Source organism: Phyllostomus discolor, chromosome 3, assembly GCF_004126475.2.
Source record: "Phyllostomus discolor isolate MPI-MPIP mPhyDis1 chromosome 3, mPhyDis1.pri.v3, whole genome shotgun sequence".
Lineage (NCBI taxonomy): Eukaryota > Metazoa > Chordata > Mammalia > Chiroptera > Phyllostomidae > Phyllostomus > Phyllostomus discolor.
Window position 1 is genome coordinate 213410798 of NC_040905.2, and position 27253 is coordinate 213438050.

Consider the following 27253-nt stretch of genomic DNA (forward strand, 5'->3'; position numbering starts at 1 on the left):
GCCCCTCCCGTGGTGTCCCCCGAAGGTGGCGTGGCCTCATGGGACCCTGAGGGGCCACACCCCACGCCCCACGTAACGAGCTTCCTTGTGGCTCCCCCTTGACCGAAACACCTTCTTACCAGTGATAAGGGGGCCTGAGAAAGGGACAGCTGGACATCGGAGAGAGGACAAGTAATTTCCTGTCCCCACCGAGTGCTTAGCAGAGACCCGGTTGCCTGACACTAGCAAAGAAAGCAAAGAAGCTTATTGACACACCTGGCTTGCGTGCCCACAGGACACGCTCGGGGGTCCCAGGGACCCCTGGGTGGTACAGAACTCAGGATGACACCCTCCTCACAGGGAGGGGGCGAGGGCCTCGCAGGACCAGGAAGACGGTCGGTGGCAGTCTGTCTGTCTGCTCCCGCACTTCCCACCGTGGGGGTGGGGGGAGGACGGGTCCGGAGCCTGGAATTCGCAGGGTGACAGCTTTAGCCTGAAGGGGTCCGAAGCCCACCCCACCCCGCACTCTCTTTCACGTTGGTTCCGTCCACGGCGACCTGCTCACCGCCGATTGGAAGTGGAGATAACCGCTGGTTTTAACGGGCGATAACCATCTGTTGGAAGTGGTGACAACCGCCTGTTTGCTCAAGCCTTACTTAGGGGCAGTGACTTCCAAAGAATCCAGCTCTGTGTTACAGATGTTCTGGCTCTGAGATGTTTGCTCGCCCCCAACGGGTTATTTGAACGGACTGTGCCAACGCCCTCCTTCCCAGACCTTTGCTGTGTTTTTTCCTTCCTCCTCACGACTGCCCGCCCTCGCTCCTGTGGTTAAGATGGTCTTAGGGGACGAGAGCCCCCGCCCCCCCATCTCTCAGGCTGCCGGTGGGGGAATAGAGCCCCTTTCCTCCCACTGGCCCCCATCTTCTGGGGACTTGCCCCTGAGGCGGCAGGCAGGTGCGCCTGCACCCGTGGGTGGGGGGGGTCGGGTCTGGTGTTTCGAGGGTTGACACTGCTTCAGGGGCCCCTGAGAGCAGTCGCCGGGTGACCCAGGGGGAATGTGGGACACTGGTCTCAATCTGCTCGTTTCGTCAGTGCAGTTAACATGCTTGTAGCTGCTGCACGGACTGTGTCAGCGAGCAGAACAAGAATTATTCACAGGCCTCTGGAAGGAGGTGATTAGAGTCTGCCTGTTTTGTGTGGATTGAAGTTTACACGTCAGACTGAAAAGCTTAGGGAAGGGATCGCCGGACTTTTGAAGTTAACGTTTCAATCAACCGAACGGGCTGCATTTGAATTCGTTTAAAAAGACGGTGATGGGCCGAGGAGTCTTCTCTGAGCCCCGAGCAGAACAAGACTTGGGGGAGGACATGCCGGGGGGCGGGGAGGGGTGGACCAGAACTGGGCCCAGCCCAGCTCAGGTGTCCCTGGGGGCACCGCAGGTTACTGATGGGGTCACGGGGTTGGGGGGACGGAGAAGGAGGGAGGCAGCGGGGCCTCACAGCCTGGACTCGGGGGGCAGGGTCGGAGCCCAGCTCCCCGGGGCGCTCGGGCCGCCCTCTGTCCCCTCCCTCCCTCTGCCTCGCCGCCCACACCTGCCCGCTGGCCACCCCCCGCCCCCGCCCCCGGAGATGGAGTCCAGGTCCCGAGGTCATCTCTAACGGGCGGGAGCGGGAATCAGACGTGCCCTCCAGCCCTCGGGAGGGTCCCCTGGAGCTGAAAGACGGCTCATGGAGCAGGTGAAGGGCCAACTAGGGGACGGTGACCCAAAAGGACAGGCCTGTCCTCGGCTGCCTTGCACATGGGGGTGTCCCTGCTCCCGAATTTCAGGGTTTCTTCTCCTCGGGCACTCCAAAAACATCCCCAGGGCTAAGGCACGGTGACCCAGCGTCCTCACGTGCCGGCCTCATGAGCAAGAGGGGGGTGTTTTCTGAGCACCCGCTGGGTGCCCGGCACGGGGCAGTGCCCGGTGACGTGTGGGGGACGGAGCAGACAGGGCCCGAGCCCGTGGGGCCGACTGCACCGAGGGAAGGCAGATGCAGAGCCGAATGGAGATAAGATGCGGCATGGCCGGGTGAGAGAGCCCCAGCTCGGGACAGCAGCAGAGGGTCCCAGCCCAGGCCCCGCAGGCCCGGACCTGAAACCTACTCTGTGACTTCCCGTGTGAAGGCCCCAGCGGGCCCGGGTGTGGGCTCCCGGCCCTGTCCTCAGGGCCAGCCACATGCCAGCCATCCGGCCCGCCCGAGGGGCCCAAGGCCTGGAGACCTGCAGGGGCGGCCGGGGCTGGCAGTCACTGCCCTGCTCTGTCCTGCCCTCCCCACTTCCCTTTGGCCGGCCCTGGACTCAGCCCCAGTGACCCCAGGACCCTGGGGAGGGCCGCCTGCTGGTGACTGGGGAGGGGCCCCGGTGCTGCGGAGCCCTGCGGCCCAGGCTCCAGGAGGGGGCGCTGTCGGGAGCCGCGCCTGGTGTCCCAGGTGCGTCCCATTCTCGGGCTCCCGCCCCCTCGGCCACGCCCCCACGCTTCCTCCCGCGCCTTCCTTCCCCGGGGCGCTGCTCGGCCCCGCGGGGCCACGCTCCGGGCGCGTTTAGACACGCTCTGGGGCAACGTGCCTCCGCTTCGCCTCCCCCTGCTGCCTCGCTGCCTTTGGGCAGCCGCCGGGCCCTGGAGTCGGCGCGACGCCTTCCCCTTGGTCACGAAGGCTTCCTCCCCGTTTTACATAAACTTCGTGTGCCACCCTCAGCCCGGGACCGCGCCGGCCCGCGTTCACAGTCGCTAGTCCTCGCGTGTGGTCCAGCCAAAGAGCTTTTTATTTCACACATTTACAGTCACTGCTTTATTTTTATTTTTATTTTTAGCCTTTCCTTATCTCTCAGAGTCCCGGAGGGAATTTGATGCCAAGTAGGGCTCGGACGCGTTCCCCAGACGTCTCCGTGCGTCTCCACATGCCCCGCCCCCCATCCCTGGCCTGCCTGCTGCCTGCCCCTCCCCCACCACTCCAGCCTTCGCGGCCCCCAGCCTGAGCATGCGACCCGGGCTCTGGGCGTGCCACCCCACCCAGGGTGCCTCCCTCCCGGCCCACCCGCACGCCCAGCGGGCGCTCCCCACTGCAGGCTGCTCCATGATGCTTTGCGGCAGAGGTGGGGCGCCGGCACCGTGGGGGCGGCACGGGGTCGCTGGACACTGGGGACGCAGAGCTCTCCCAGGACTCAGAGGCAGAGGCCCCGTGCAGAGCACATCTCTGTGGCGCTCACAGGGTCCTGGCGCCTCACTCCGGCCTGCCCGAGCGCAGCGGCCGGGAACGTGCCGAAGGCTCGGAGCCGGGGGGAGCATCACCCCTCATTGTACATGCAACTGTGCACACACACGCTCATGCATGCTCGCACACACACACGCACTCACGCACGCTCGTCTCATCGAGCGTGCTTGGCCAGTGCGGTCTCCAGATGGCACCTTGGCCAGGCGACCCCTTGCTGGAAGTTTCGGGAGACGCCCTGAGCGAGGACCCAGGTGATGTGTGTCCCACCTCCCCGCCCACGGCCACGTGAGGTAACAGGTGTGGGTCCTTCTGAGCCTCTGTTTTCGAGTACCTTGTTTTGCAGCAACACGTAACACGGGCACTGGCAGGTTTTTTTACTCCGTCTGCTCCCTTAATGAGCCCTTTAAAGCACGGGTGGCAAGTACAAGGCCCGTGGGCCGAGTCATGCCCTCCACCTGGTTTATCCGCCCGGCACCTGGTTCCTACCCGGCGGCAGGGCCGAGCTCCTTGCCCCTAGTTACGGGGTGGTTGTTACATGTACACAGCCCTGAAGTTACATTCGGCCCTTTGAGGGCCCCCGCAGGCTGACGTGGCCCCCGTGAAAGTGAGTGTGATGCCCCCGGCCACCAAGGCCCCTCGGCCTGGGGGTGTCTCATTTCCAGCAGGTCAGAGGGCGCCCCAAAGGGCAGCGACGCCCCCGCACCCTCAAACGCCGGTGCTCCCCACGTGTGCGGGAGAATCATTAGGCGTCCCCGAGGTCCACGTGATACCCATTTGTCGAGTAAAAAAGGGAAGATGAGAAAAAACAGGTTGTTTTGTGCAGGTGGTTTTTGTTGAAGCATCTGCCCTGGGGGTCACTGGAAAGTGACTGTTTCCTGGCTGGACACAAACACGGGCCTCGTGCCCGGACCAGCTGGTGGACCGCGGCAGCGCCGCCAGCTGCAAGCCCTCCCCTGCCGTGGAGGGCGAGTGGGAAGGAGGCCCCAGGCCCCGTCAGTGCCTTCAGGCTGAGGAGCGAGGGGAGTGGCCACACAGCTGGGCCTGAGGGGGGTCATCCAGGCCTCAGGACGTGCCGGCCAGGCCGTGTTCCCTGAGCGTGCCCGTCTGGAGGACCTCTATTGCCGGGTCCATGTCCCCTCTCTCGCTGTGGGCCGGGGGGCCTGCTGGGGGCACAGGCGTGGGGTGAGGCTAGGAGCCCTGACACATGTCCTCACTGCGCGTGTCCACGTGTCCACGTTTGCACACCAGCACTTCCCAGTTGTGCCCATGTGAGGCCCCCGTCCCTCAGTTTTTGGGGGGGTGCAGTGCCCGACACTGAGCAGGCAGTCGATAAACTGTCATGGAACGAAGGAAAGAGATTTGGGGCATGGGAGAGGGAGGCTGGAGGGAGAGGCAGCGGGCAGCAGGCCCCCTGCAGGAGTCCTACCCCGAGGCAGTGGCCAGGAGTGGACACCGCCCCTGCCTCCCTGGCCCCCAGACGGGGAGGAGATGTGGCTCCCCCAGCAGGACACCCGTCTGCCCCGGGTTCGGCCACCGCTGAGCCGCCCGCCTCTCCGGACCCGGAAGTCAGTGGGACCCCTGGTGGGCTGAGGCCGGCGGGGTCCCCACGTCCACCTGTCATCCAAACAGGTGCCACACGAGGGCATTTCTCAGTCCTGCGGTCAGTTCCTCTGTGATGGGGGGTCCAGGGCTCCCTCCAGGGGCCCAGTGGGGGCAGCCACTATGGAGAACCAGGCTGGTGACGTGTGAGGGGGAACTGCTACTTCAGACAAAGAGCCATGCGTCGCTCTGCTCGGGGTCAGGGCCTGGGCAGCCACAGGTCCCACGCAGCCCCAGGAGCTAGGAAGTGACACCCCGCTATGTTGCTGGACAGCGGGGCAGGACTGCCCGCCCTGGGGTCATACTGCCCCAAGGCACTGACCCCCACCAGGGGTGAGGCACACCCTGGGATTGTGGGAAGTCCCCAGAAAGCCTCGTGCTGGCACCCAGCCACGTGCTGATGACACCCAGGCAGCCACGGTGTCCCGGCAGGCCACTCTGGGGGGTGGGGGGGGGCGGTGAGCCCAGGGGCAGCTGGCCTGGGCCGCGCCCACCCTCCTCTTTCTGTGGCCACAGTCAGGGCTGGCGTGTCTGCTGTCCTGTGGCCGGAGTCACACACACGGGCCAGAGGCCGGGGAGGCCCTGGGCACACTTAGGAAGATGGCCAATCGTGTGTGTTTACGGTGGGAACAGTAAACGTGATTTATTGAAAAACCGTTTCGATGATTCTCCTCTTACACGGGTTTAGAATATTTGAAACGCCCTTTCCTGGGCATTACAGTCGACACTTGCGGACACGTCCGCCGGACTTCAGGAAACCTGCACTAGGCCGCCCCACATTTCATCCAGGAGGGCCCAGGGTCCTCGAATTGTCAGCACAGGTTTCCTGTTTCCCGAGTCTCCTTTGTCAACGTGTGTCCAATTAGGTAGATTGGGAGGCAATAAAATAAAACTACGCCAAGATAACTTCTGCAAATATAGAAGTAACTTTATTGCAATACACCGCAGCCCAGTGGTCCGGGGGGGGCGGGGGGGACAAGACACGTCTCTGACTTCGGCACAAACCACGACAGTTGGGGGGGACCTGCGGAGGGACCGACAGAGGCAGGAGGTGGAGGGTGAAAGGAGGGGCCAATGAGAAATCGAACCGGAATCACATGACCTAGAGGACCCCGTCCCCCCAGTGCACACGGCAGGCGGGGCCGAGGCAGCGGCGGGGGTGCGCCGGGTTCGGGAGTCTCTCCACGCCAGACTCTTCCTTGGCAAGAGCGGGGCTGGATTCCCACAAGCGCTGGGGAAACCCCCGTGGGCCACAGTCTCTGTGTCCTGGGTGGCCGTGCCGGGGTTCCCTAAGCGGGAGCCGCGGCGGAGGAGCCGGGTGGGGCCACGCAGGGCCCGGGGCCCTCCCGCCGCGGAAGGCGAGGCGGGCGGCTTCTCACAGTCCACAGGACGCGCGTCCTCGCCCACAGAAGGCAGCCCCTGGCGCTCGCCGGGAAGACGAGCTCCCAGGCGCCGAGGGCCGCTACCGGGGTGTGGCCGGTGGAAATCCAGGCGGTGCTGGAGTGCCGGGGCGCCGCGGAGGCTCACAGAATCCATTGCACGTGTCTCTGACTGCGGCGGCCGTCCCAGAGCAGCCCCCCAGACAGCAGGGGGACCGCCGAGTGGCTTCAGGGCCGTTCCCGGGACAAACGCAGGAATTAGCACCACAAACGTTTGGCAGCCGGATACAGGCTGCTGTCTGGACACCGTGGACGGCGTGGGAGCATCTTGGGTGGTGTGTACAGGATTTTAAACCACGGAAGCACAGCCGGGCACTGGTCACCGGCCTCGGAGTGGCTGCACCTCGATCTGGGGGTGCAGGCAGGGAGGGGGCACGCATGCATCTTGGCAGCCTGGGCACACCCAGACTGCGGAGGAAGGTGGGAGACGGAGGCCCGGCCCAGCACCCCAGGGTCGCCTTCAAAACGTCGGAACAGGTAGCACCACAAAGAGTGTGAAATAAGCACCAATTTTCACTCGGCTGCAGAGCGCGCGGCCTCCCGCCCTGGACGCTCTCCCGCTGCAGGAGCACGGGGCCACAAGGGGGCCGTGCGGCTTGCCACGCCCACCTTTCCATCTAAGTGCGCGCACAGAAGGCTACGTGTGGCCTTCTTTTCTCCTCCCGATTAAAAAAATCCAGCGCTCATCAAAAAATTGTCGGAAAAAGAGCCCTGGCACCTGCTTTTCCAATGGCGGCGAGAATTCCCGCGGCTCTGGGCCGATTCCAATTCAGGGCGCCACTGGCCCCGGGCAGGGGGCGGGGCTGCCAGCCCGACCGGACCGGACCGGACCGGAGGGCAGCCGGAGGGGCCGCCCGGCTGTCCCTGCGCCCGTGGGAGCTGGGCCACCTCCGTGATTGAAAGTCAGGGACACTGAACACTCAGCACGGGACAACACAGACATCTACGTACGACTCACAGAGACGGAAGCACCTTTAATCCATCAGAAAGGCACGCGGGGAGGGCGTCGGGCCGTGTTCTGGGGCCGGAGGCTCGGGCGGGGCGGCTTGCCTCAGAGCGCTCTTTGAAGGTCGGAGGGGACACACATCTTCAAGTTGAATTTAAAAACACGTCGTCTTCCAATGCCGCGGCCGCAGCCCTGCGAACCGTCCGCCGGCGTGGTCGGCGGGTCCCGTCCCCGTGGGCTGCGGCTGCGGACGCGCCGGGCTGGGGAGAGCGGCCTGCGGGCCGGGCGCTGCGGGACTTCTAGGTCATGTGATTCGGCTCCGGGGCGTGGACGCGGCTCTTTCCCTTTGCTCTCTCCGGTCCGGGGTGCGGCCCGGCGGGTGCCGAGTGCAGACGAGGTCGGGGGCAGGACGAGGGGTCTTCACTGTCCAGGACGCCCACAGGCGGCGGCGGCGCGCTGAGGTCACGAGGTTGGTCGCGGGGCCGGGGCGGCGGCTCCTAGCCCAGGAAGCAAGCCGGCCCCACTTCGAATCCGAATTTCTGCGACGCTTCTCCGAAGTCGTTGAACATGAGGTCCACCACGGGCACCTGCTCCACCTTGGGCGTGTCGATCTCCAGCACCGTCTTCTGGTAGCCCTTCCGGGTCTGCGGGGGGCGGGGGCGGGGCCCGGGCCCGTCAGAGCGGGCGGGGCCTCTGGCTCGCCCCTCCCACTCCCGCCGGGAGGCGATGGGCCGCCCGGAGCTGGCCCCACCCAGCCACGTCCCACTCAGTGGCCCCCCACAGCCGGGAGGACAGTTGTGACAGCGTCCCCTGCCCTGTCCCGCGGGACACCCCCCCCCCCCCCCCCCCCGTCACACCAGCACCAGAGGCTTTGCCCCAGGCGGCCCCACCGGGACAGGGGCCCCACCCACGGCAAGGCTCCTCGTTCAAACACTCGGAACCCCAAGACGGGGGCTGCTCCCCGGCCGGACCTCGGTGCCCGCAGGCTGGCCAATCAGGAGACTCACAATGCGCAGGCTGGCCAATCAGAAAGAGACTCACAGCGCGAGAGGCGGAGGCCGCCTGGGGCTGTCTGGTCCTGGGGGCGGGGCAAACGCAGGCCGGGAGGGCGGCACAGGGAGGGAGCAGCCCGCTGGGGGTTGGCACCTCCCCGGGCTTAGACCGCAGGCTGCCCTCCCGACCTCCCCGTCTTACCCTCGGCTCACCCTGTCACCCGCAGTGACAGAACTGCCCTGGGGTGGGGGGGGGGCGTCTGCCCGCCCCTGCGGGGCCTCGGGTCCGGGAACCAGGGAGGGCGGACACAGGACGTCCTGATGCAGAAGGTCGCCCACACTTCACTTCCCCGAAACCAGGGTCCCCAGCCCCCACCCCTCCCTCTAGCCATCCTCCTGGGCGGGGGCTCGGCCGACCTGCCTGCCCAGGTCAGCCTCTCATCATGGCACCCCGTCAGGGACTGAGCACTGTGCCCCCCAAGTCCAGACTGTGAGGGTCTTTGGGGGTGCAGCCCTGGGGATGGGACCGACGCCCACGTAGAGGCAGCCTGGAAGCAGCCCGCTCTCTCCCCGACGTGAGCACCGGCCAGAAGGCGGCGGTCCCTGGGCTGGGAGCCACGAGGAAGCAACATGTGTGGTCTCTGTCTGCTACCAAGCTGTGGGGTCCGGTGCATCACCCCCAGCGGGGCCCCGCCCGGCCAGACCCTTGAAAACTGTCCGACAACAAAGCTTTGTTGTTGGAAGGAGTGGATTCGAGGGGGTGACTGGCTCCCAGCAACAGGTAATGGACACCCTCCACAGCTTAGGCTGCCGACCTGGACACAGGCCCACACTGGTCCAAGGGGTGGTGAGCTTGGCGGGCACCCTCACCTGCCCGGGGCTCCCAGGAGGCTCTGACGCCCAGGCACCTGGAGCCTTCCCTTGTCACATGCCTTCGGCCCAGACCCCGTCCCCCACGCCCCTGCCTCACTCAGTAAGGTGTGCTTGGCCACCGGGGCTTATTTCGAAGTGGGCTGGGCTGGGCCTTTCAGAGCCACGAGTCCCCAAGGGGCTCGTCAGCACAGTGCGAAGGAAGCACAGACCACGTCTGGGTCTGGGAGTCCGGGGTGGGGTCCAGAACCAGCCCTGGGCCGCTGGCATCTCGGTCAACAGTGACCGATGTGGTTCACAGCCACCGTGTCCTGTGGGACCTGTCACGGGAGCTCAGCCAGGTCAGTGCCCTTGGCCTCAAGCTGCGTGGCCACGGCCTGGCAGGCCATAGCCTCACGCCGGCCTTCAGGGGCGGCCGCGACGCCCCGTTTCTGGGGAGGGCAGCGGGAGCAGGACACAGTGAGCCCCAAAGTCACAGCCCCGTGTGCCCTTTCTGGGGCGACGCCCCCGAGAGGCAGCTGACCCCTCGTCCTCCCTGGCCAGGCCAGCCCGCCTGCCTCTCTGGGCCTCTCCCCTTGCCCATCTGACCACGGACCACCAACCATGGTCGTTGGACGGCTGGCCAGGCCCTGGCTGTCACAGGGAGCTGCGGGGCCTCAGCTCCAGGTGCCCGAGCGTTCCCACGCCAGCGAGCTGACCAGCAGGGCAGGGTCCGCCTTCTCCCCACGAGGAGCTCGGGCCCACCCAGGGGACGGGGCTCTGCTGAGCCGGCAGGGCGGTTTCTCCTGCATCCGTGGGGTCCCGCCCACCACCGGCGCTCAGAGGGTGCAGAGGCAGGCGGCACATGCACGCTGCTGTTGCCCTGCTGTTCCCGAGGCGCAAATCCCACTGCTGCCCTCGGGGCTCCCTGGGGGCGCGGGGCTGCACGAACACCGGGCCTGTTGCCAAGCGACAGGCGCCTCTCCAGCGGCAGGGACGCCGGCAGCTGCCGCTCGGTCCCGCAGCCACGGGAGGAACCCCACGGGGGAGCCCCAGTTCCGGCGGCCCTCATCGCAGCACCAGCGGAGCAGGCCTGGGGCTGAGGCGGCCCCCCACCCCTCTGCTGGTTACACGGTGGGGGTGGGGTGGGGGAGCCACTCTCCGAACTGTGGCTGCAGCTCTGGGTGGGGTGGGCAGAGCACCGGGTGCTCCGGCCCCGTCCCGGCACCCCTTGTCCACATCTGCCCGGCCCAGGCCGCCCAGGCCCCTGGGTCAACACGGCGCGCCGGCCTCCACCTGACCCAGCAGGCTGCAGACCGGCCCCGGGACACAGGCCTGGCGGGCGCGCGCCGGACCTCCTCCGAGGGCGGGAGGGAGAGCCCGGCTCCCACGCCTGGCCTGGCCGGGAGGGCGCTGCCCCTGCCCCTGCCCCGGCGGCGGGACGCCCGGGGGCGGGAGGGGGGCGGCCCGGACACTCACCGCGCAGCCGTCCACCAGGGCGCGGATGTAGGGGCTGTTGTCGTAGGACATCTCCTCGTCGTTGGAGCCCAGGAGGCGGATGGCCTTGTCGTAGCTGCCTGTGGCGGCGTCCTGCCAGGCGACCGACTGGTAGCAGTTGTAGGTGATGTTCTGGCTGGCGGAGGCGCTCAGCAGCCGCAGGAAGGTCATCTGCACCACGCCCACGGGGTTGCCCTCGGCGTCCACGTAGGAGAGCTGCGGGGGGAGGGGGGGTGCAGGGAGGGGGCTGCTCAGCCGGGAGGGGGCACGCTGCTCTGACGGGGCTCCGTCCGCAGGCGCCCCCTTTTGCAGAGCGAGCCACGCCCACCAGGGGCCCGGCCGGGAAGTGGCCGCACACTCAGCCCCCAAGCCCAGCCCAGCACACACTGGTGGGGGGCGGGGTCCCTGGGCCTCGATTCCTTCGGGAACCTGAGTCACTCGCCCTGCTCTCTGGGCCTGGCTGAGCCCTACTCATCCGTCAGGGCTCGAGGCCTGTGCCTCCTTCTCCAGGAAGCCCCTCTGGGTTAGATGCCCTCACTGCCAACCTTGGCCGGTCTCAGCGAGCACCTTCCCTGCCAGACGCGAGGCCCTCAGCACCAGCGCTGGAATCAGGGGCGTGTGTCCCAGGTGCCTGGACTGTGAGCACCGGAGGGCAAGGCCGACCCTGTCACGGTGCCCCACGGCCGGCGAAAGGGCTCGTTACATTGTCTCAATAGAGGAAAACCGCGGCTGAGAGCCAGCCACCTGCGAGGCCCGGGCCAGGGGCCGGGAGAACAGAACATACAGAGGGTGGGCGGCCCGGGGAGTAACTCGGGCCAGCAGGCAGAAAGGCTGCCCCGAGGAGCAGTCACGGGCCACCCAGCCACGAATGACAAGGCAGGGGTGACGGGCACCCTCTTGGAGCCACAGGAGAGCCCCCGGACAGCGCCCAGCGCCGCTACCCCTGCCCGCCCTGGGCCCAGCGCCTGGGGGAGCGCAGAGAGGCCTTCCGCAGCCGGGCACCATCTCTGCCCACAGCCCCAGGGCGGGCGTCGGGGAAGGCGGGGTCTCAGGGGGTCTCCCGAACGGGGCTCTCCGCGCAGGGGGACGCGGGGCAGGTGCGGGGCGTCCTGGGAGACGAGTCCCCGTGTCCCCCGTCCCTGTGGACTCCAGCTTTCTGAGCCCTGGACGCTAAGGCGGCTGCCCCTCAGCCCTGCGGCGGCCGGTCTCTCCTCCTGCTCCTGCCCCAGCCCCGGCCCCGGCCCCGGCCCCGGCCCGAAAGCCCTCTCCGCTCACACGCCCGCCGAGCTGGGGCGGCCGCAGCGGCGGGGCAGGCAAAGGTCCACGTCCGAGGCCGGCCCGGCCCACCCAGAAGGGCCTCGCGGAGCCCAGGGGGGAGTTTCCACGCTGCCCCCCCCCCCCCCGCTTCTTCCGCACACGACATGGGGGGGGGGGGCTGGGGGCTGTAGGGCCGGCTGCACTGGATCCTTCCCACGGCGCCCCCAGTCCCCGAGAGGGCCTCGAGGAGGAGGAGGAGGAGGAGGACGGAATACCAACCGCAGCCTGGGCGCCAGGAGCTCCTCGGGGAGACGGGCGGCTGACTCGAGGGCGGGCGCATGCAGGGCGGGCGGCGGGCGGGCTGTACGCGGAGGACCCCGGGCGCCTGGTGCCGAGCGGGACCCCGGGCGGGAACCAACCCCGGCCGGCCCCAGGAGGGCCGGGCTCCTGCACTACCGTCTCCGTGGGGCAAGTCCGGGGCCACCCGGCCAGAGAGCGCCCCTAATCCTTTGAGGGGGGCCTGAATTTCTGTCCCGGGCGGCCAGAAATAACAACGGGGAAATGCGGAAGGCAAGCGGAGGTTTTCCCCGCTCCGTCCCCCGCCCCGCCCCGGCCGGCTGTCTGAACCGGGACAGAGTCGAGGGGGCTCGTGGGCTGGGGCGGGAACGGAGGTGCCGTGTGCACAGCCTGCGGAAGGCCAGGCCACCGGCTGAGAATGGACGCCCCCGGCCCGGGTGGCTCTCCCTGACCCTCTGCCCCCCCAACTCGAGCCCCCGGGCACTGGGTGCTGCCCTGTGCAGGCACCCGCTTCCGGTCCTCTGCGTGCAGCGCCCTTCCTGAGGAAGCACTGGGGGTGGGGGTGGAGGTGGGGGTGGGGACAGCGCGGGACGGCAGCCAGAGAGGGACCTCCGCAGACGCGGCCCGGGGAGCGCCAACCCGCAGTGCTGGCCAGGACCCACGGTGAGTGACCGGGAGTAACGGCACCGGGGCGTGAGATGGTAACGGTCAGCCTCGAGGTGTCTTGAGGTTTAGGAGCAAAGGTGCCCCGACATGCGACGGGGCCGAGGCCGCCTGGGAGTCACGGCTCCGTGAGTCTGCGCCCCGGAGGACGGGCTGGGCGGCGGCGGCAGGCCTGAGGCCGCGAAGACCGAGAGCTGCCTTCCGAGTGACAGAGGACGACCTTCACAGGCCGCTCAGGGTGGGACGACTGGCCCAAGGGAGGGACCCCCAGGGGCTGAGGGGAGCGGTGGAGGCCTGGCAACAGGTCCCGTTCTGGAAGCTCGGGCACCTGGCCTGCCAGGGAGAGGGCTGCGGCAGCCGGGGGCCCAGGGGCCGCGGCGGCTCCACTGCCGTGAACAGCCGCCGGCCGAGGGGGCTGGCTCGGCTCCCTGTCCCCCACCGGCTAGAAGAGTCTTCCTCTGTTCTTTCAGAGGGGCGGCCCTTCTCACTTGAGGGGGGGCCGTTTAAGACGGGCTCCCAGAGGCTCAAACAGGGACCGATGTGGCCATTCAGGACGCCACTGAGACGCCCAGGGCCAGCTCGGCAGTCCCTCTGGCCGGGGAGAATCCCGTGGCGCCATGACCTGGACCTGCCCCCAGGACTGAGCAGGACAAGGCCGTCCACTCCCGCCGTGTTAGGTCTGGGTCCCCGGCAGCCGGGACCCCGGACGCCAGCCGGCCCATGCCCTGGACGGAAGCCCCGTGTCTGCTCCCAGGCTGGAAGGAGCCGCCGTGGGGGGTGTGGGCGGCCCGAGGCTGTGTCCGGCTGTCACATGCTGTGCAGCGGGTGGGCCAGAGTGGCGAGAGCGGCCGGGCCGCCGCGGCCACGAGCCCCATGCAGAGCCCCGAGCCAGGCCGTGCGGCAAGCCAAGCGGGCGGCGCTGGCGGCACTTACCAGGGACCCTCGCTTGTACTGACTATACCAGGTGGAGGGCTGCTCTTTGGGCCAGCGGGCCATCCTACTCTGCAAGATAGGAGAGGGGCGGGTGAAGCACCACCTCGGGCCCGGGGCGCCTTACCAGTTTCCCGCGCTTGAATTCACTGAACCAGGAGCCCGGGTTCTCCTTGGGCCAGGACGTGATTCTGGCCTGGGCGCGGAGCAGGGCGGGTGCGGAGGGAGAGAAACAGAAGGACAGGGTTACTTCTCCCGGCCCCCGCGGCACACCCCGTCCTGCACACGCACCCCGCGCCCCCGCCTGTCAGCCCAGCTGGCGCGGAAGACACGGCTCGGCCTTCCCGCCCGCGGGACCGCGCTCGGGGACCCAGGGACCAGGTGTGACCGGGCGGGCGGTCCCAGGCCGGGGTGACAATGGCATTGATACAGGGGCCCACATCTCTGGACAGGCGCGGGGAAGGACGGGGCGCCCTGGGCGCCTCCCGTGTGTCCCTGAGGAGCTGGCACGGACTGGGGGCGTCCTCAGGGATGATGGCATCTGGCCTGTTGGTGGGGGGGGGGGCCCATCTGGAGTTTGCTCCCTGCAGGGGCCACAGTTCTGCTGTGGAGCCGTGAGTGGGGGAGTGAGGGACACCCCGGAGGGCCGTGAGGTCGGTCCACAGCAGGGGTGCAGAGCCCTGGCTGCCGTGGGCCCACCTGCTGCGGGGCAGAAACTGGGCCAGCCTGTCGCCAGGTCCCATGGGGCTCTGCCTGGGCCCCAGGTCAGCGCTCTTGTCCTGGTCCCCCGGCTCTCCCCTGAGCTGGCCTCGGGCAGGGGCTGGGAAAGGGGGCCCCCGGAGGAGGAGGGTGTCCGGCCTGCCTCCGGCCCCTTGGGACTCCCAGCTCTCTTGCTTTGGGTTTCAAATCCTGCGGCTGTGGGACGGGCTCAGAGGGCGGCCCTGTGAGGGGCAGAACCCGAGGGGCGGAGGGACCGCTGCTCGCCTGTCCCCAGCTGCTGCCTACAGCCCCCACCCCTCCCGCGGCCCGGGTGACCGGGCAGAGCGTCTGCCCGCATGAGGCTGTCGTCGCTGTGGCCGGAGCCCAGGCTCCCAGCCCACAGACGCCTGGCTGGTCAGGGTGCAGGGGGGCGGGGGGTGGCGAGGCTGTGGGGTCACTCAGCACCCTGCCCACCACCTGCCTGCTGCACCCCCAGCCAGGGCTCCCGGTCAGGGTGTCCTGCTGGTGTCTGCCAATGAGGCAGTGTGCAGAGGACAGTGACAAAAAAGATGAGGCATGGTATCTTTTGCACCTGCCTGTCCTCCTGGGCCTTTGGAAGGCGGAAGGCCCTGGGGTCAGACCCCCCCTTGAGCCCCAGGGCTCTGCTGCTGGAGGCGGGGGACCAGGGGATTCGGACCGGGTGGGTGGAGCGCACACACAGGGGAGGCCCTCAGGCCGTCCCTGTCCCTGGGGAGCCTCCGCTCCTGCCAGCACCCCCCCGCTACAGGGGGGTTTAGGGAGGGCCCCGGGCCTGGGGACGGGCCGCTCCCTCTCCGGAGGACACTGCCTGGGCACCGAGGCCGCTGGGAGGCCGGGACAGCGGGCTGCCCGCTCCGCTGGCGGGAGCCCGAGCACTCACGGCAAACACGGGCCCCGGGACCCGGCCACCCCCGCCCAGGGCGGCTGTCCGTCCGAGAGGGACTGCCGGAGCAGGTCTGTCCAGGCGGATGCACAGGGCACTGTGGTCAGTGACTCCGTGGCCTCCCGGGTTAGAGACCGTGACCTCTTCACCTGTCCCGGGCACACGGGCCCCGCCTCCACTCACGCCTGATGGAAAGCACCACATGCCTGCGGCGCCCACCTGTCTGTGCACACGCACACCTGCCGTGCCCCGTCTGTACGCACACACCGTCCACACACCTATCCATGTGCGCGCGCACACACACACACACACACACACACACACAATGTTCACAGCGCCCACACCCATCGACTCCCTCGACCCAGGGGAGGCTTCCGGAAGACCAGAGGTTACTTAAATCGACACCCACGAAACCGCAGGGGGCAGAATCTGGCTAACGGGAGGGAGTTCTCGGCTCGGCCAAGCTCTGGGTTCTGACTGCGCCCGGTGGGCGGGGTGGGGGGCTGGGCTGCAAACGTGAGCCACGGGAGGCCTCGGGCAAACGCCAGCCGCTCGGGGACGCCTGGGGGCCCTTCTGCCCCACAGTCCTCGAGTGGGTCCCGGGGGTCTGAGGTCAGAAGGAGGGCAGCCAGCCAGCACCCACGCACGGCCGTAACCCGGGCTGCGCGGTCCCGCCCCGCCACTAAAAACTCTCCCGGGGTGCCTCCCGAACTCCCTGCGGGGGAGGAGCCTGGGTCTCGCGGCTGGGCGCCGGCGGGAGGGCGGGCGGGCACTCACCCCCTCGGACTTCTTGTCTGGGAACACGCACGTGGCGCCTCCGGCCGTGAGGTTGCAGAACACCTTGAAGGAGTCCCTGGAGCACCCCTGGTTCGGGTCCACCCAGTACTCGCCTGCGTCGTGGGGAGGGGAGCGGGGGTGAGGCCCGCGCCCCGACGGCTCCGGAAGCAGCTGCCGTGTCCGGGCGGCGGCTGACCCCCACCAGGCCCACGTGCCGCCAGCACAGCCTCCCCGGGGCTGGTGGGGCGCGCGCTGCCCTCCCGACCGGGCCCCCAGAGATGTGGGCAGCCCCGGCCCCAAGAACACAGCCACATGTGGGCCCTCGGTGCTGGCCGGTGCCGTGGGGGAGCCGGCAGGCTTCCGGGGGAGACAACAGGCGGGCCGTTCTGTCTCCAGTGGGTGGCAGCGTGTGGGCTCACTGGGTGGGCACGGCAGAGGTTCGTGGGTCTGTAACACCCTGGAGCTCAGGGCGCACCCCCGGGTGCACCACCTGGTGCCTCACTGACGCCGTGCTGGCGCCGACATTGACCCCAAGCCCGACGGCAGCAGCCGCGGCCAGCTCTGACCGCCGGTCTGGCCCACACCAGGCCGACCCCGCTCACGCCACGTCCCTCTCCACCCTGCCCTCTGGTGCGCACACACTCCCACCGGACAGACGGGGATGCAGGGCTCAGGGAAGGGCCTGCATGCGGTGTCGAAGCCAGGACTGGGACCAGCCGTGGGGGCCCCCAACGCGGCCCCTCCCCCCAGGAGCGTGTGTCTCCCCCGCCCCCCGCCCCCGTGTGACGTCCCCGTCAGGTCACGGGGCTGGCGCCGGGCACCCCCACTGCGCGGACGGGAACGCCGAGGCTGGGCGAGGGCCCCGGGGGCCGCTGCCCGCTCGCCCGCCCGCCCGCCGCCGCGCCTACCGTCGGGGAAGTCGGGGTGGCAGAGCTGCAGGTCCTTGCAGGTGCGCGCGGGGTTCTCCTGCGTGCCCAGGGGCCGCTTCATCTGCTCGATCTCCAGCTTCAGGGAGTTGAGCGAGCCGAAGATCTCCTCCATGCCGTCCGCGTAGTCCACGTAGCTCTCGCCGTCCGCGTCGTCCACCAGCTGGCTGGCGTCGATGTGCCGCCGCGTCCTGGACGCCTGGATCGGCAGGGGCTGGATGACCTCGCCCGGGGGGCCCTGGGGTGCGAGAGGACGGGGTGCCCCGCGTTGCACGTGCTGTCCCTCTCGGCGCGCTTCTCTCCCCCGCCCCCGGAACATTCCGCGCCCGTCCCCACTGCCGGGCCCGGGCTGCACCAAGCGTCCCGCCCCCGGACCCCCTCCCGCCTCTGCCACCGACGCAGGCTGCACGCAGTGGGGCTGCGTTGATGCTGGGGGAGCCCCACGTCCTGGGGGGTGTCAGGAGGCCCCGCCAAGCACAAGGACGGGGGTCTGGCCGTGCTGCCCGAGGCCTGCCCCACACACGTGCAACGCACACTCAAGTACTCGTGCACACACAGACACACGTGCACACACAGATGTGTTTCTCCCTCGCACCCCCCCCCCCCATCTCTGGCCAAGCACACTCCCGGCGGCGCTCGCCAGGGCAGCACGTCCCTCTGCTCCCTCCCCGGGGCGGCATCCCCCACGCCGCTGGCCACGGGCTCCCTCAGGCTTCAGAGCGAGAGCCGCTCACGGGTCCTCCCCCGACGCCCTCTGTGTCAGAGGCCCCACCCCCACTCCCGAGTCTTCCCAGGCTGCTCACCGGCGGGCCGGGGGGGCCAGGGTGGCCGGCCTCACCCTTCGGGCCGGTGGGACCCTGTGGGGGGAGAAAAGAGAAGGACTCTGACCCCCGGGGCGGCGACCGCAGTGCCCCTCAGGTGCTAGAGGGTCCCTGGCCGCCTGTGCGGGGGAGACGGAGGGACAGGTCCAACAGGCCGGGGACAGGGACGGCTCCCGGCTCCCCGCTCCCCTCGGAGCCCCCGAGGTGGGGACTCGGTGGGGACTCGGGGGACAAGGCCCTTCCTGGGAGATAGGGGCAAGGGCCCGAGCCCCGGGTCTGAGATGACAGGCAGCAACGAGCTCAGTGGGGGTGGGGGGGGCGGGGGGGCACTGGAAGGACTGGCCAACCCAGAGGAGGGGTGTCCAGGGTGGGTGTTCCCCAAGGTGGCCCGCTCCCCCAGGCCTCGGGGCCCGCCACTCACCGAGGATCCCTTCGCACCTTTCGGACCCGGAGGACCCTGTGGAGAGCGGGGCGGGGGTCAGCGGGCGGGGGTCAGCGGGCGGAGGTCAGCGGGGGGGGGCGCCTCTGCTTGAGCGCCCGCCTTTGGCCCGAGGTCCCACCCGGGCTAGGCCTGGCCACCACCCCGCCCGCCCCCGTGTCCCTCTTCCCGGGAGTCCGCCCACACTCGCCCTTGCTCAACTGGGGAGGTGGAGGAGGGGCTGGGGTGGGGCTGGCGCGTGCCCGCACGGGGGCAGGGAAGGCCCTGTCCTCTGCAGGTCGGCCCCCGACCCCCACAACCGCCCCGGCTGGGAGACCCCAGCTCCGGCAGCCAGAGTCAGAGGGCAGAGAGGCTGTGCTGGGCTCTGGCCCCCACAGGGAGCCCTCCAGCCCTGGGGGCAGCCGGGGGCAGTTTTGGGTTGCCCAGGGGTCCCCTGGCCACACGGACCGGGCGCAGGCCCAGGTGGGCAGGTAGGGACTCTGGGCCGAGGGGAAGATGTCACGGTACTGGGTCTCCCGACAACATGGGGGGCCTGGGCGGGGGGCCCCGCTCCTCCTGTCCAGGCCGGAGGCCCTGCTCGGGGTGGTGGGAGGCGCACCGCCCCGAAATACCCGCAGAGGAAGGGCCACGTTCCCCGACCACCCAGAGACGAGGCCCTCGGCCCGGCCTCCCCCACGACTGAAACCAGGGCCCAGGACCTGCAGCCTGGCTGCCGTCCGCAGGAACCCCATGCAGAGCAGGCAAGGCCACTGGGACTCCGCCCCCGGGTCTCACACCGCCGCCCTGGGTCATCTGCCGAGGGAGGCCCACCCCTCCCGGCTCTCCCAGCAGCACCTGGGGCCCACGCGCCCCGCCCAGATACGCACCGGCATGCCCGGAGGGCCCGGGGGGCCGAGCGGGCCGGAAGGACCAGAGATGCCCTGTGGAGGAGAACATGCAGTTACCGCCGGACAAGGCGGGGCCGTGGAGACGTGCGTCCTGTCCACATGGCCACTTCGCGGTCCCCAGTCTTGTCCCCCTAACAGCTGCCCCCCGACGCAGGGCCGGCTGCCCCGCACGGGGAGACGCCCGCCGTGTGGGGCCCTCGGGGCCCTCGGGGCCTGGGCACGGCCGCCCAGGCTGGCTGGGAGGAACCCCTGGCCTCAGCAGGGCCCCGGGGTGGTGAAGCCGCTCGGGGACATCCCTTCCAGCACCCTAGTCTGAGACACGGAGCCGGTGCAGCGCCACCGGCAGGGAGAAGCCCGGGACATCCCCTCCCTGTGTCCGTGGAGCGGGCAGGGGCAGCGGGGGGGGGGGGGGGGGGGGGGGGGGGTCAGGGGCGGGGCGGGGGAGGACTCGGGTCACTGGGAGAACCGCAGAGACTCATCTGCGGCGACGGAGGCTGGCACCTCCGTCGGCGACGCTGCCGGGGCCCGTCCGGGCCGAGGGCACAGAAGGGGGCTGCCCTCTGGTGACGGGTGCCCTGGACGCCCTTCCCATTCCCACGATCTCTGCCTCCTGTGCTCCGGCCACCCCTCTGGGGCCTCGGGGCCCAGGGCCTCCTGTGCCCTCCCCCCAACCCCGCCCTGGGGCAGGGCCTCCCCCTCAGCTCCCAGGCAGGAGCGAACCCTTGGGCTAAGGCCCCTTCCTGGGCTGGGCTGGGCTGCAAGTTCCAGTGAGCTGCAGAGGCTCCCGGGGGGGTGCGGGACAGGTGCAAGCCCGCCCCGCACCCCTGGCAAACGGGGATGAGTGTGGCCGCTGGTGTCCTGGGCGAGGAGCTGGGTCAGGGCTCCCGCATGGGGGTGGTGTGAATTGTTGCACCCCTGAGGCCGCGGTGACCACAGGCAGGGGGCCTCGCCGCAGTCAGGGCCGGGCCGCACTGCAGGCCATGCCGGCTCCCTTTTCCGTTGGGACTGGAGGGACCTGGGGTGTCCCCTGTCCTGGCCTGTGGGCCCAGAGGGCCGCCCGCGCGGAGCTTCTCAGGGACAGCCATGCCACACACCTGTTCGCCCTTCGGGCCGGAGGAGCCCTGCGGGCCGGGGAGGCCGCGGTCCCCCTTTTCGCCCTGCTCCCCAGGGGGGCCGATGAGTCCGATCAGGCCGGGGTGACCCTGTGGGAAGCAAAGGCATGAAGGGCGGCGGCCGTGGCAGAGCCTCTCATCCTGCCACGCGGGGCAGCACGCCACGTCTCGGGTGCCTGCGGGTCACCCACGCCTCCTGGAACAGGAAGGGCAGGTCGGGGGACACTCCGCAGGTCTGACGAGAAACCACCCTGAGAGGCGAAGTCACAGGCGCAGGCCACGGGGACGAGGGCGCCTGAGTGACAGCCGTCCCCGAGACGCGCTTCCCGTCCTGGCCGCGGCGAGCACGGGGGCCGGCGTCCGTGGGCCCCTGGGGAGAGCCCCAGACCACCCCACCGCGGGGATTAGCGTCATGCTTGTCTGTTTCAGAGAAAAGCCCTCCGCGCGGGGTCACACGAGGCCTGCTTCTCGTGAGCCCACAGACGGGTCTGGAAGGTGCTCCAGCCCTCCACAGGCTGGGGGCGGCTGGGGGCATCGGAGTGGACAGAGGAACACCCCTCGCCACCTCCCTTCCACAGGGTTCCGGGCGAACCCGTCAGCCTCCCGCTTCCACCTAAGTCAGGGCTGAAGCCGGATATTCTCGCCCCGCCCCGTGAGACAAGGTGAGACCCTCCCCCATGCCCCCGGAGGTCCCTGCCCACTCCCTGTGGGCGGGGCCAGAGACCCCACAAGAGAGCACGGAGCGAGCGGCTCCTCTGGGGGCCGGGACGCCCTCCGCAGGGGCCGCGGTGCAGCCTGGGCCCCGGCGAGCGCAGGGACGCCCGAGGCCCCGGTGCGAAGCGGCCGAGTCACGGGGCGGCGGGAGGCGTCTGTGTGCTGCTCACCTTCTCCCCTTTGGGGCCAGAGTCCCCTTTGAGGCCGGGGAGTCCTGGGGGACCCTGCGGGGGGAGGGCTGGGGTCAGGTTCTTGCCCCATCCTGCCCTCCACCCCCGCCAGGGCTCCTCCAGACGTCACTCACCATGGGGCCAGGGGGGCCGTCGGGGCCCGGGGATCCCGGGAGGCCTTGTTCACCCTGAAACACAGCCGGCCCTGCGCGTGAGCCCCGCTGCCCCTGTGCCGGGACCCGTGCCCCCCACCCTGACCTCCCCGCTTGCTCACCACAGGGCCGGGGATGCCTCGCAGGCCGTCGGGCCCGGGTTTCCCAGGGGCCCCCTGGGGGCCGATGGGGCCAGTCTTCCCAGGAGGGCCCTCCAAGCCGGCTTCCCCCTGTAGGGCGGCAGGGCGGGCAGAGTGGGTCCCCCGCACTGACTCCCTGGACGCCACTCAGGACGCTGCTCAGGAACCTCAGCAAGAGCCCCAGACACCCCCAGGTATCTTGGGGGCTGCCCCCGTCTCCCACCTTCCAGGGGCAGTGGCCCAGCCAGCCCCCTACCCTGCTGATCCCCCGTGCCAGCGGGGCTCCCAGGCCCCAGCTCGCGGCCTCCGCAGCGGTTACAGCAGCCCTGGGCGTGCGTGGGCACAGCCCGTTTCCCAGGCAGACTCAGGGCTGGCGGCGGCCACCGCGGTCCAGCCGGGACGGGTGTTCCCAGCAGGAGGCCGCAGCGCACCCGAGTCCCGGGGCCGGCCCGCAAGTACCCTGGGTGCCTGGCCGCAAGCTCACTGCACGGGGTCCCGGCGTTCTGCCCTCTGAGGTGCCTGCCCCTCTGCTGCTGTGGGCACCCTCGTCCCCGTGCCCCACACACAGGTGAGGCAGCAGAGGCGGGGGCGGGGTGCAGACACCAGCCCGAGGTCACACAGCACCCCGGTCTCCCCGACAGCAGTGCCCGCTCCCCCTCCCTTGGGCCGGTGGGTGACAGACTGGGCCCCCGGTGCCCAAGGCCACCCACAAGCCACTCCCAGTCTGGAGAAGACCGGCAGTCCTGCCTGGGTCTGCAGGAACAGCCAGGACCCCCAGGCCGCAGCTCCTCGCTGCCCCGCGACTTCCCTGCGGTCCGCCCTGCCCCCATCGCCCGCCCAGCTCGCCCACGGGCCGCGGCTCTCTGGGGAAGCTCCACTCCCGCATGCACCCACGCACGCAGGCCCGGCCAGGCCGTGAGCACGTTACCTTGGCTCCCTTCTCCCCCTGTCTGCCTTCGGGGCCGGCGGGCCCGGGGGGACCCTGGGGTGGGCGAGAGAGACGCTCGTGGTGAGTGGGCTGCGGAAGCCGGGCGGGGAGCGCGGGGTCTGTGGGGAGACAGGCCTGGGTGGGGGGCAGCGCGGAGGTCGCGCCCGGCCGGCGCGCCCCGAGAACGAGCCAGAAGGGCCCCGGGCTGGCGAAGGCCTCCGGGTCAGTGTGGCGGGGGGCGGCGCCCGGCGGCTGTGAGCGTTGGGGGGGGGCTGCCTCTACTCGGTCCCCCACCCGGCACCTCGGTGCCCTGTGACACCGGCAGGAGGCTGGCCCCTCAACGTGCAAAGAGAAGCCTGCAGCTCACTCTGACTTTTCGGAAGTCCTGGCCCCCAGGAAAGGCACGTTCAGCCTCGTGGGTGTTGCTCCCCAACGGTAGCCGTGCCGGTGGAGTTAGCACTGGGCTCCCCGGAATGGCACTGGCGCTACAACCCGGTGGGCCGGAACCGTGCTGCTGGGGCAGGGGCCCCAGGGCAGGGGGTGGGGGGCTCCACGCAGCCGGCAGGCAGGCAGGCAGGAGGGGCCGGGTGTGCAGGGTCACTTACCCTCTTTCCTGGAGGCCCCGACGGGCCGGGCTCACCAGTGGGGCCCGGGGAGCCCTGCGGGCAGAGAGGGGAGGCGAGGCTTAGGGACGGGTCTGCAGGGCGGAGGCTGCGACCCATTGACCGCCACAGCCACACACCGAGTCTCCGTGGACCCTGACCCCCGTTCCCCCGGCGCTGGCACACCCGGTCCCGAGTGACATCGCCCCCTACAGGTCTCTGCTCTGACCTCCGTGCCAGCGGGACTGGGCAGGCGATGTCCGCTCTGGGAACGGGGTCCCTGCCTTCGACAGACCCTCAGAGGGAGCCCGGGCCACACCTCGGTCCAGGATCGACCTCACGGGGACTGGGTCTGGGCTCCCCTCGGGCACGAGTGAAGCAGGGGGACCCCGCTCCCCTCAGCACACCGTCGACTTCCCCCCGACCCGGAGTCCAGGCCCCAACTCACCGTCTGCCCGGGCTCGCCGTCGTCCCCTTTGTCACCAGGGGGACCATCCTGGCCCTGTGGGGAGGACAGCAAGTCCCTTCAGTCTCCGGGACGGCACCCAGTCCGTGCGCTGACCCCCAGTCCCATCCCGAAAACCCAGTCCCGCCCAGTGGGGCCGGGACCCGGCACGTGCCAGTGCGGGGACGCGCTTCCCCAGCTGACCGCCGGCACGTGGTGCCGCGTGGGAGGGCGCCGGGCCCCAAAGAGAGGAACGGGGCTGGCAAGGGCAGGTCCGCGCCACAGGGGACCCCAGCACCTACCGCGGGGCCGGGCTCTCCGGGGGGGCCGGGATCTCCAGGAAAACCGACGGGGCCCTGAAACGGAGACAGAGGCCGGTCCAGGCCCTCAGCACGCGGCCCAGCCGCCGACCACCCCCGGGACGTCCTGAGAGCTCCGAGACCGGGGGGGCCCTCCGCAGCCCGGGGCCCCTCCCGGGACGGCATCCACCGAGTCAGCCAGTGAGCCCCGGAGCGGGCAGGCAGGACCCGTCCTCCTGAGCTCCGGAGGCCGCCCCTCCCGTCCCGGGGCTGGGGGCCACGGCGGCCCGCAGGAAGGGGTGTAGGCACGGAGCCCACCCGGTGCGCCGCCCGTCCCCGCTGAGCAGCTGGGTGCAAACCTGTGAAGCAGGAGCTTCCCCAGGACGTGAGGTGGTCGGGAGGCTCCGTGCCCTCGGGTGAGTGAGAACAGTCTAGGGGCGGGCCCCGCCCTGCTGAGGGTGCCAGGGACGGCTACTCACGGGGCTGCCCTTGGGGCCGTCGTCTCCGGGGGGGCCTTTGGGTCCAGGGGGTCCAGCAGCACCAGAAGGGCCCGCCTCGCCCTTCTCTCCCCTTTCTCCTTTGGGTCCCTGCGGGGAAAGACCAGTGCCCGTGGGCCCAGGGCCGACCACGCAGCTTCCCGGAGGCGCTGGCCCGACGGGTGCTCCTGGGTGGTGTCACACGGAAGGACCGCAGCCGTCTCCCGGGTCGTCGGGGCCCAGCGGCGAGCAGGTGCTGGGAGGGTGGGTCTCGGCAGCTGCCTGGGCTCCCCGTGATAGGCCACCCCGCCGATGCCACCAGGCGGCTGGGGGGCCCCCCTGCCTTCCCAGGGCCCTCTGAGGCCTTGACTGCCTCTAGACAGGAGGGACGGGGCATCGCGGACCCTGTAGGGATGCCCGCCCTGCGGTTCACAGGTGGAGGGAGCCGCCTGGTGCCCAGGAGACCTTTGTTCACCGGCCGCCTGCCGGACCCCGCCTGGGCAGGGACTCCGCACGGGCAGGCCCGGAGGACTCCGTGTGGGACTGGCAGGGGTCAGGATGTTCCAGGTCTGGGCTGGTGAGGGGACAGCCGCCCCGCATTGCAGCGCCTGCAGGAGGGCCTGGACCCCACGGACGGTAGAGCCGCCTGCAGCCATGGCCACGGGTGGCCACTGCTAACGTTTGTGTGCACACATGCACGTGCAAACACACTCACGGTAGTCATGCACACATCGGGGGTGCACACAGGCACACGTGCACACTCACACACGTGCTCCCTCTTCCTCAGGTGCCCCATGCGGCAGCCCCCAGAGAACGTGTGGCCCCTGTTCGTGGATGGGCCCCCCACCAGCCCGTGCCCGGCAGCCCCGCCCCCGAGCCCCATACTCACCGGGGGGCCGCCTTCTCCGGGAAGACCGGGCTCCCCAGCCTCGCCGGGCTCGCCCTGAGGAGGGAAGGCAGCGGTCAGGGCGGGACAAGAGCGTGTCACAGCCGCCCGGACGTCTGGCACCGGGGAGGGGGCCGGGCTGAGACCGCAGTCACTATCCTGTGACGGCCCCCAGGAGGGGCGGGGAGGCCCGTGGAGAACCCGGCGGTCACGGTCAGGGACGAGGCAGTGCAGAGCACATGGGGGTACCCGGTGGCCCCGAGTGAGCGCTGCAGGACAGCCAGGAGGGGCTGGGGGACGGGGCAGGGCACGCTGCCCGTGGGGGCACAGCTGGGCAGAGGCGGGGGCGGGGGCAGCCAGGCGAGGTGGGGGGTGGCAGTGTCCCGGGGTTGGGCCCTACTCGGGGGGCAGGGCACTGAGAGAAAGGGGGGCGTGAGCAGAGGCAGCGCGGTGGCTGGTTTGGGGTCGTGGGAAACGGAGCACTTTTCTCAGTGGAGTGGCCAACGTCTGAAGGAAAGTTCTGGAAACGGTGCGCAGGGAATGCAAGTGGACGGGAGCACCGTTTGTCCCTTTCAGCCCCGGGAGCGAGGGTGAGTGCTCTGGAAGCCTCGTGATCTCCCGAGTGTGCAGGGAGCCAGACGTGAGCGCTGTCACGCCTGCCGTGCACTCGAGCGTAAGGCGTGCACACACGAGCAGGCGTGCTCATCATCAGCCCCAGGGCCGGCGGGGGGGGGGGGGGGGGGGCCCAGGGCCACGGACTCCGTGGGGCACACGCGCCCCCCTCCCGGGCCGGACCCTGCAGCCGCGGCCTCTGCTGGCGGCTCGTCGTCCGTGAAGCTGCCGCGAGCAGGCGGTCCCAGCCCCAGGCCCGCTGCCTGTCACGCTGCGTCGGACAGGGACAGCCGGGCAGTGCACCTGCACGTGTCCACGGACCAGCCGGACACACAACACCGCCCCGCCCCGGGTTCTTCACACACACACACACACACACGCACACACACGCACTGGACGTGACGACAGTTACGGGGTACGAGTCACCTTCTCTCCCACCGCGCCAGGATTGCCTATTCCACCGGGGGGGCCTTGCGGCCCGTCCGCACCTGGCGCTCCGGAGGGTCCGCGGGGGCCGGGGGGACCTGGCGGGCCCTAGAAGGAGGAGCGCCGTTGAGCACAGAGGACTCGGGTTCTCACGGAAACGGACATCGGCCCCTGTGGCCGGGCCCCAGCTGCACTCACCATCTGGCCCACGTCTCCGGTCTCGCCCTTCTCTCCGGGGGGTCCTGGCAGGCCCTGAGGACGGGAGGGGCCAGAGCTGAGCAGGGCTCGCAGCCCGGCCCAGCACACACGGCTGTCCCCGGGGCTCCCGGCACCAGGCCGCCGCAGGCATCAGGAGCCTCGCAGGGGTGCCCCAAGCGCACCGCTGACCAGGACGACGCCCGGTGACCCCGGGTCTGGGCACCGGCCTGAGGAGATGCAGGGAGATGCGGGAAGACGGAGGGGCAGAGGTGCCTCCGCAGTGCCCCACGGGGCAGCGGCCGGAGGGGCCCCCTGCAGCCACCACAGGCTGCGAGGCTGTGCAGTGCCGGAAGTCACGTTTCCGAAGAGAAACACGGGCAGAGAACGTTCCATGACATTCCACACGACGCACGACAGGCAGGGAGGTGGGGAAAGCGGGGTCTAAGCTGCAAACCCCACTCCCAGGACAGGATGAGAAGCTGCAAACGCCAAACGGTCGTGTGTGTGCACAGGTGTGCGTGTGTGCACAGGTGTGCGTGCACACGGGAGTGTGACCCCACGCACTGGTGAGGAGGCACCCAGGACGTGCCCGAGTGCGCGGCCGCCGTTCCCAGGCGGTTCGAGGAGAGGCCGTTTCCGCCCTCTGCCCCACAGCTCATCGGTGGTCCCCGGTGTTTTCGCTGGGACCACGGAAACAGACGCCGCAGGTGAGAAGCCAGCGTGGGGGCACCTGGGACGACGGGACCTGGCGGCACTGCCCGGGTGTGGGGAGCTGGGGGCCCGTCGCCCGGCCTGAGTGTCCTCAATCTCAGACGGACAGGGCAGGGCAGGGCAGGGGGCCAGGGTGGGGATGCAGGGACCACCTGAGGCGGAGACCTGCCCCTGCCCAAACCCACACTCACCTGCAGCCCCACGGGTCC

The 27253-nt window shown here is 69.9% G+C and overlaps 1 protein-coding gene across 1 annotated transcript; it reads right to left on the reverse strand.

Moving 5' to 3' along the window:
• Window positions 1-5675: 5675 nt before the first annotated feature.
• On the reverse strand, window positions 5676-27247 carry COL5A1 (collagen type V alpha 1 chain). Its single transcript, XM_036022445.1, has 21 exons — window positions 27236-27247; window positions 26334-26387; window positions 26136-26243; window positions 25101-25154; window positions 24215-24322; window positions 23739-23792; window positions 23440-23493; window positions 22995-23048; window positions 22390-22443; window positions 21444-21551; window positions 21304-21357; window positions 21170-21223; window positions 20268-20375; window positions 19153-19206; window positions 18269-18304; window positions 17830-17883; window positions 17009-17264; window positions 16101-16213; window positions 13706-13774; window positions 10538-10771; window positions 5676-7861 (listed from the first exon to the last, which is right to left on the reverse strand). The coding sequence occupies exons 2-21, from the start codon at window positions 26334-26336 to the stop codon at window positions 7715-7717; spliced, it is 1776 nt and encodes a 591-aa protein (XP_035878338.1). The 5' UTR covers window positions 26337-26387; window positions 27236-27247; the 3' UTR covers window positions 5676-7714.
• Between the last annotated feature and the right edge of the window lie 6 nt (window positions 27248-27253).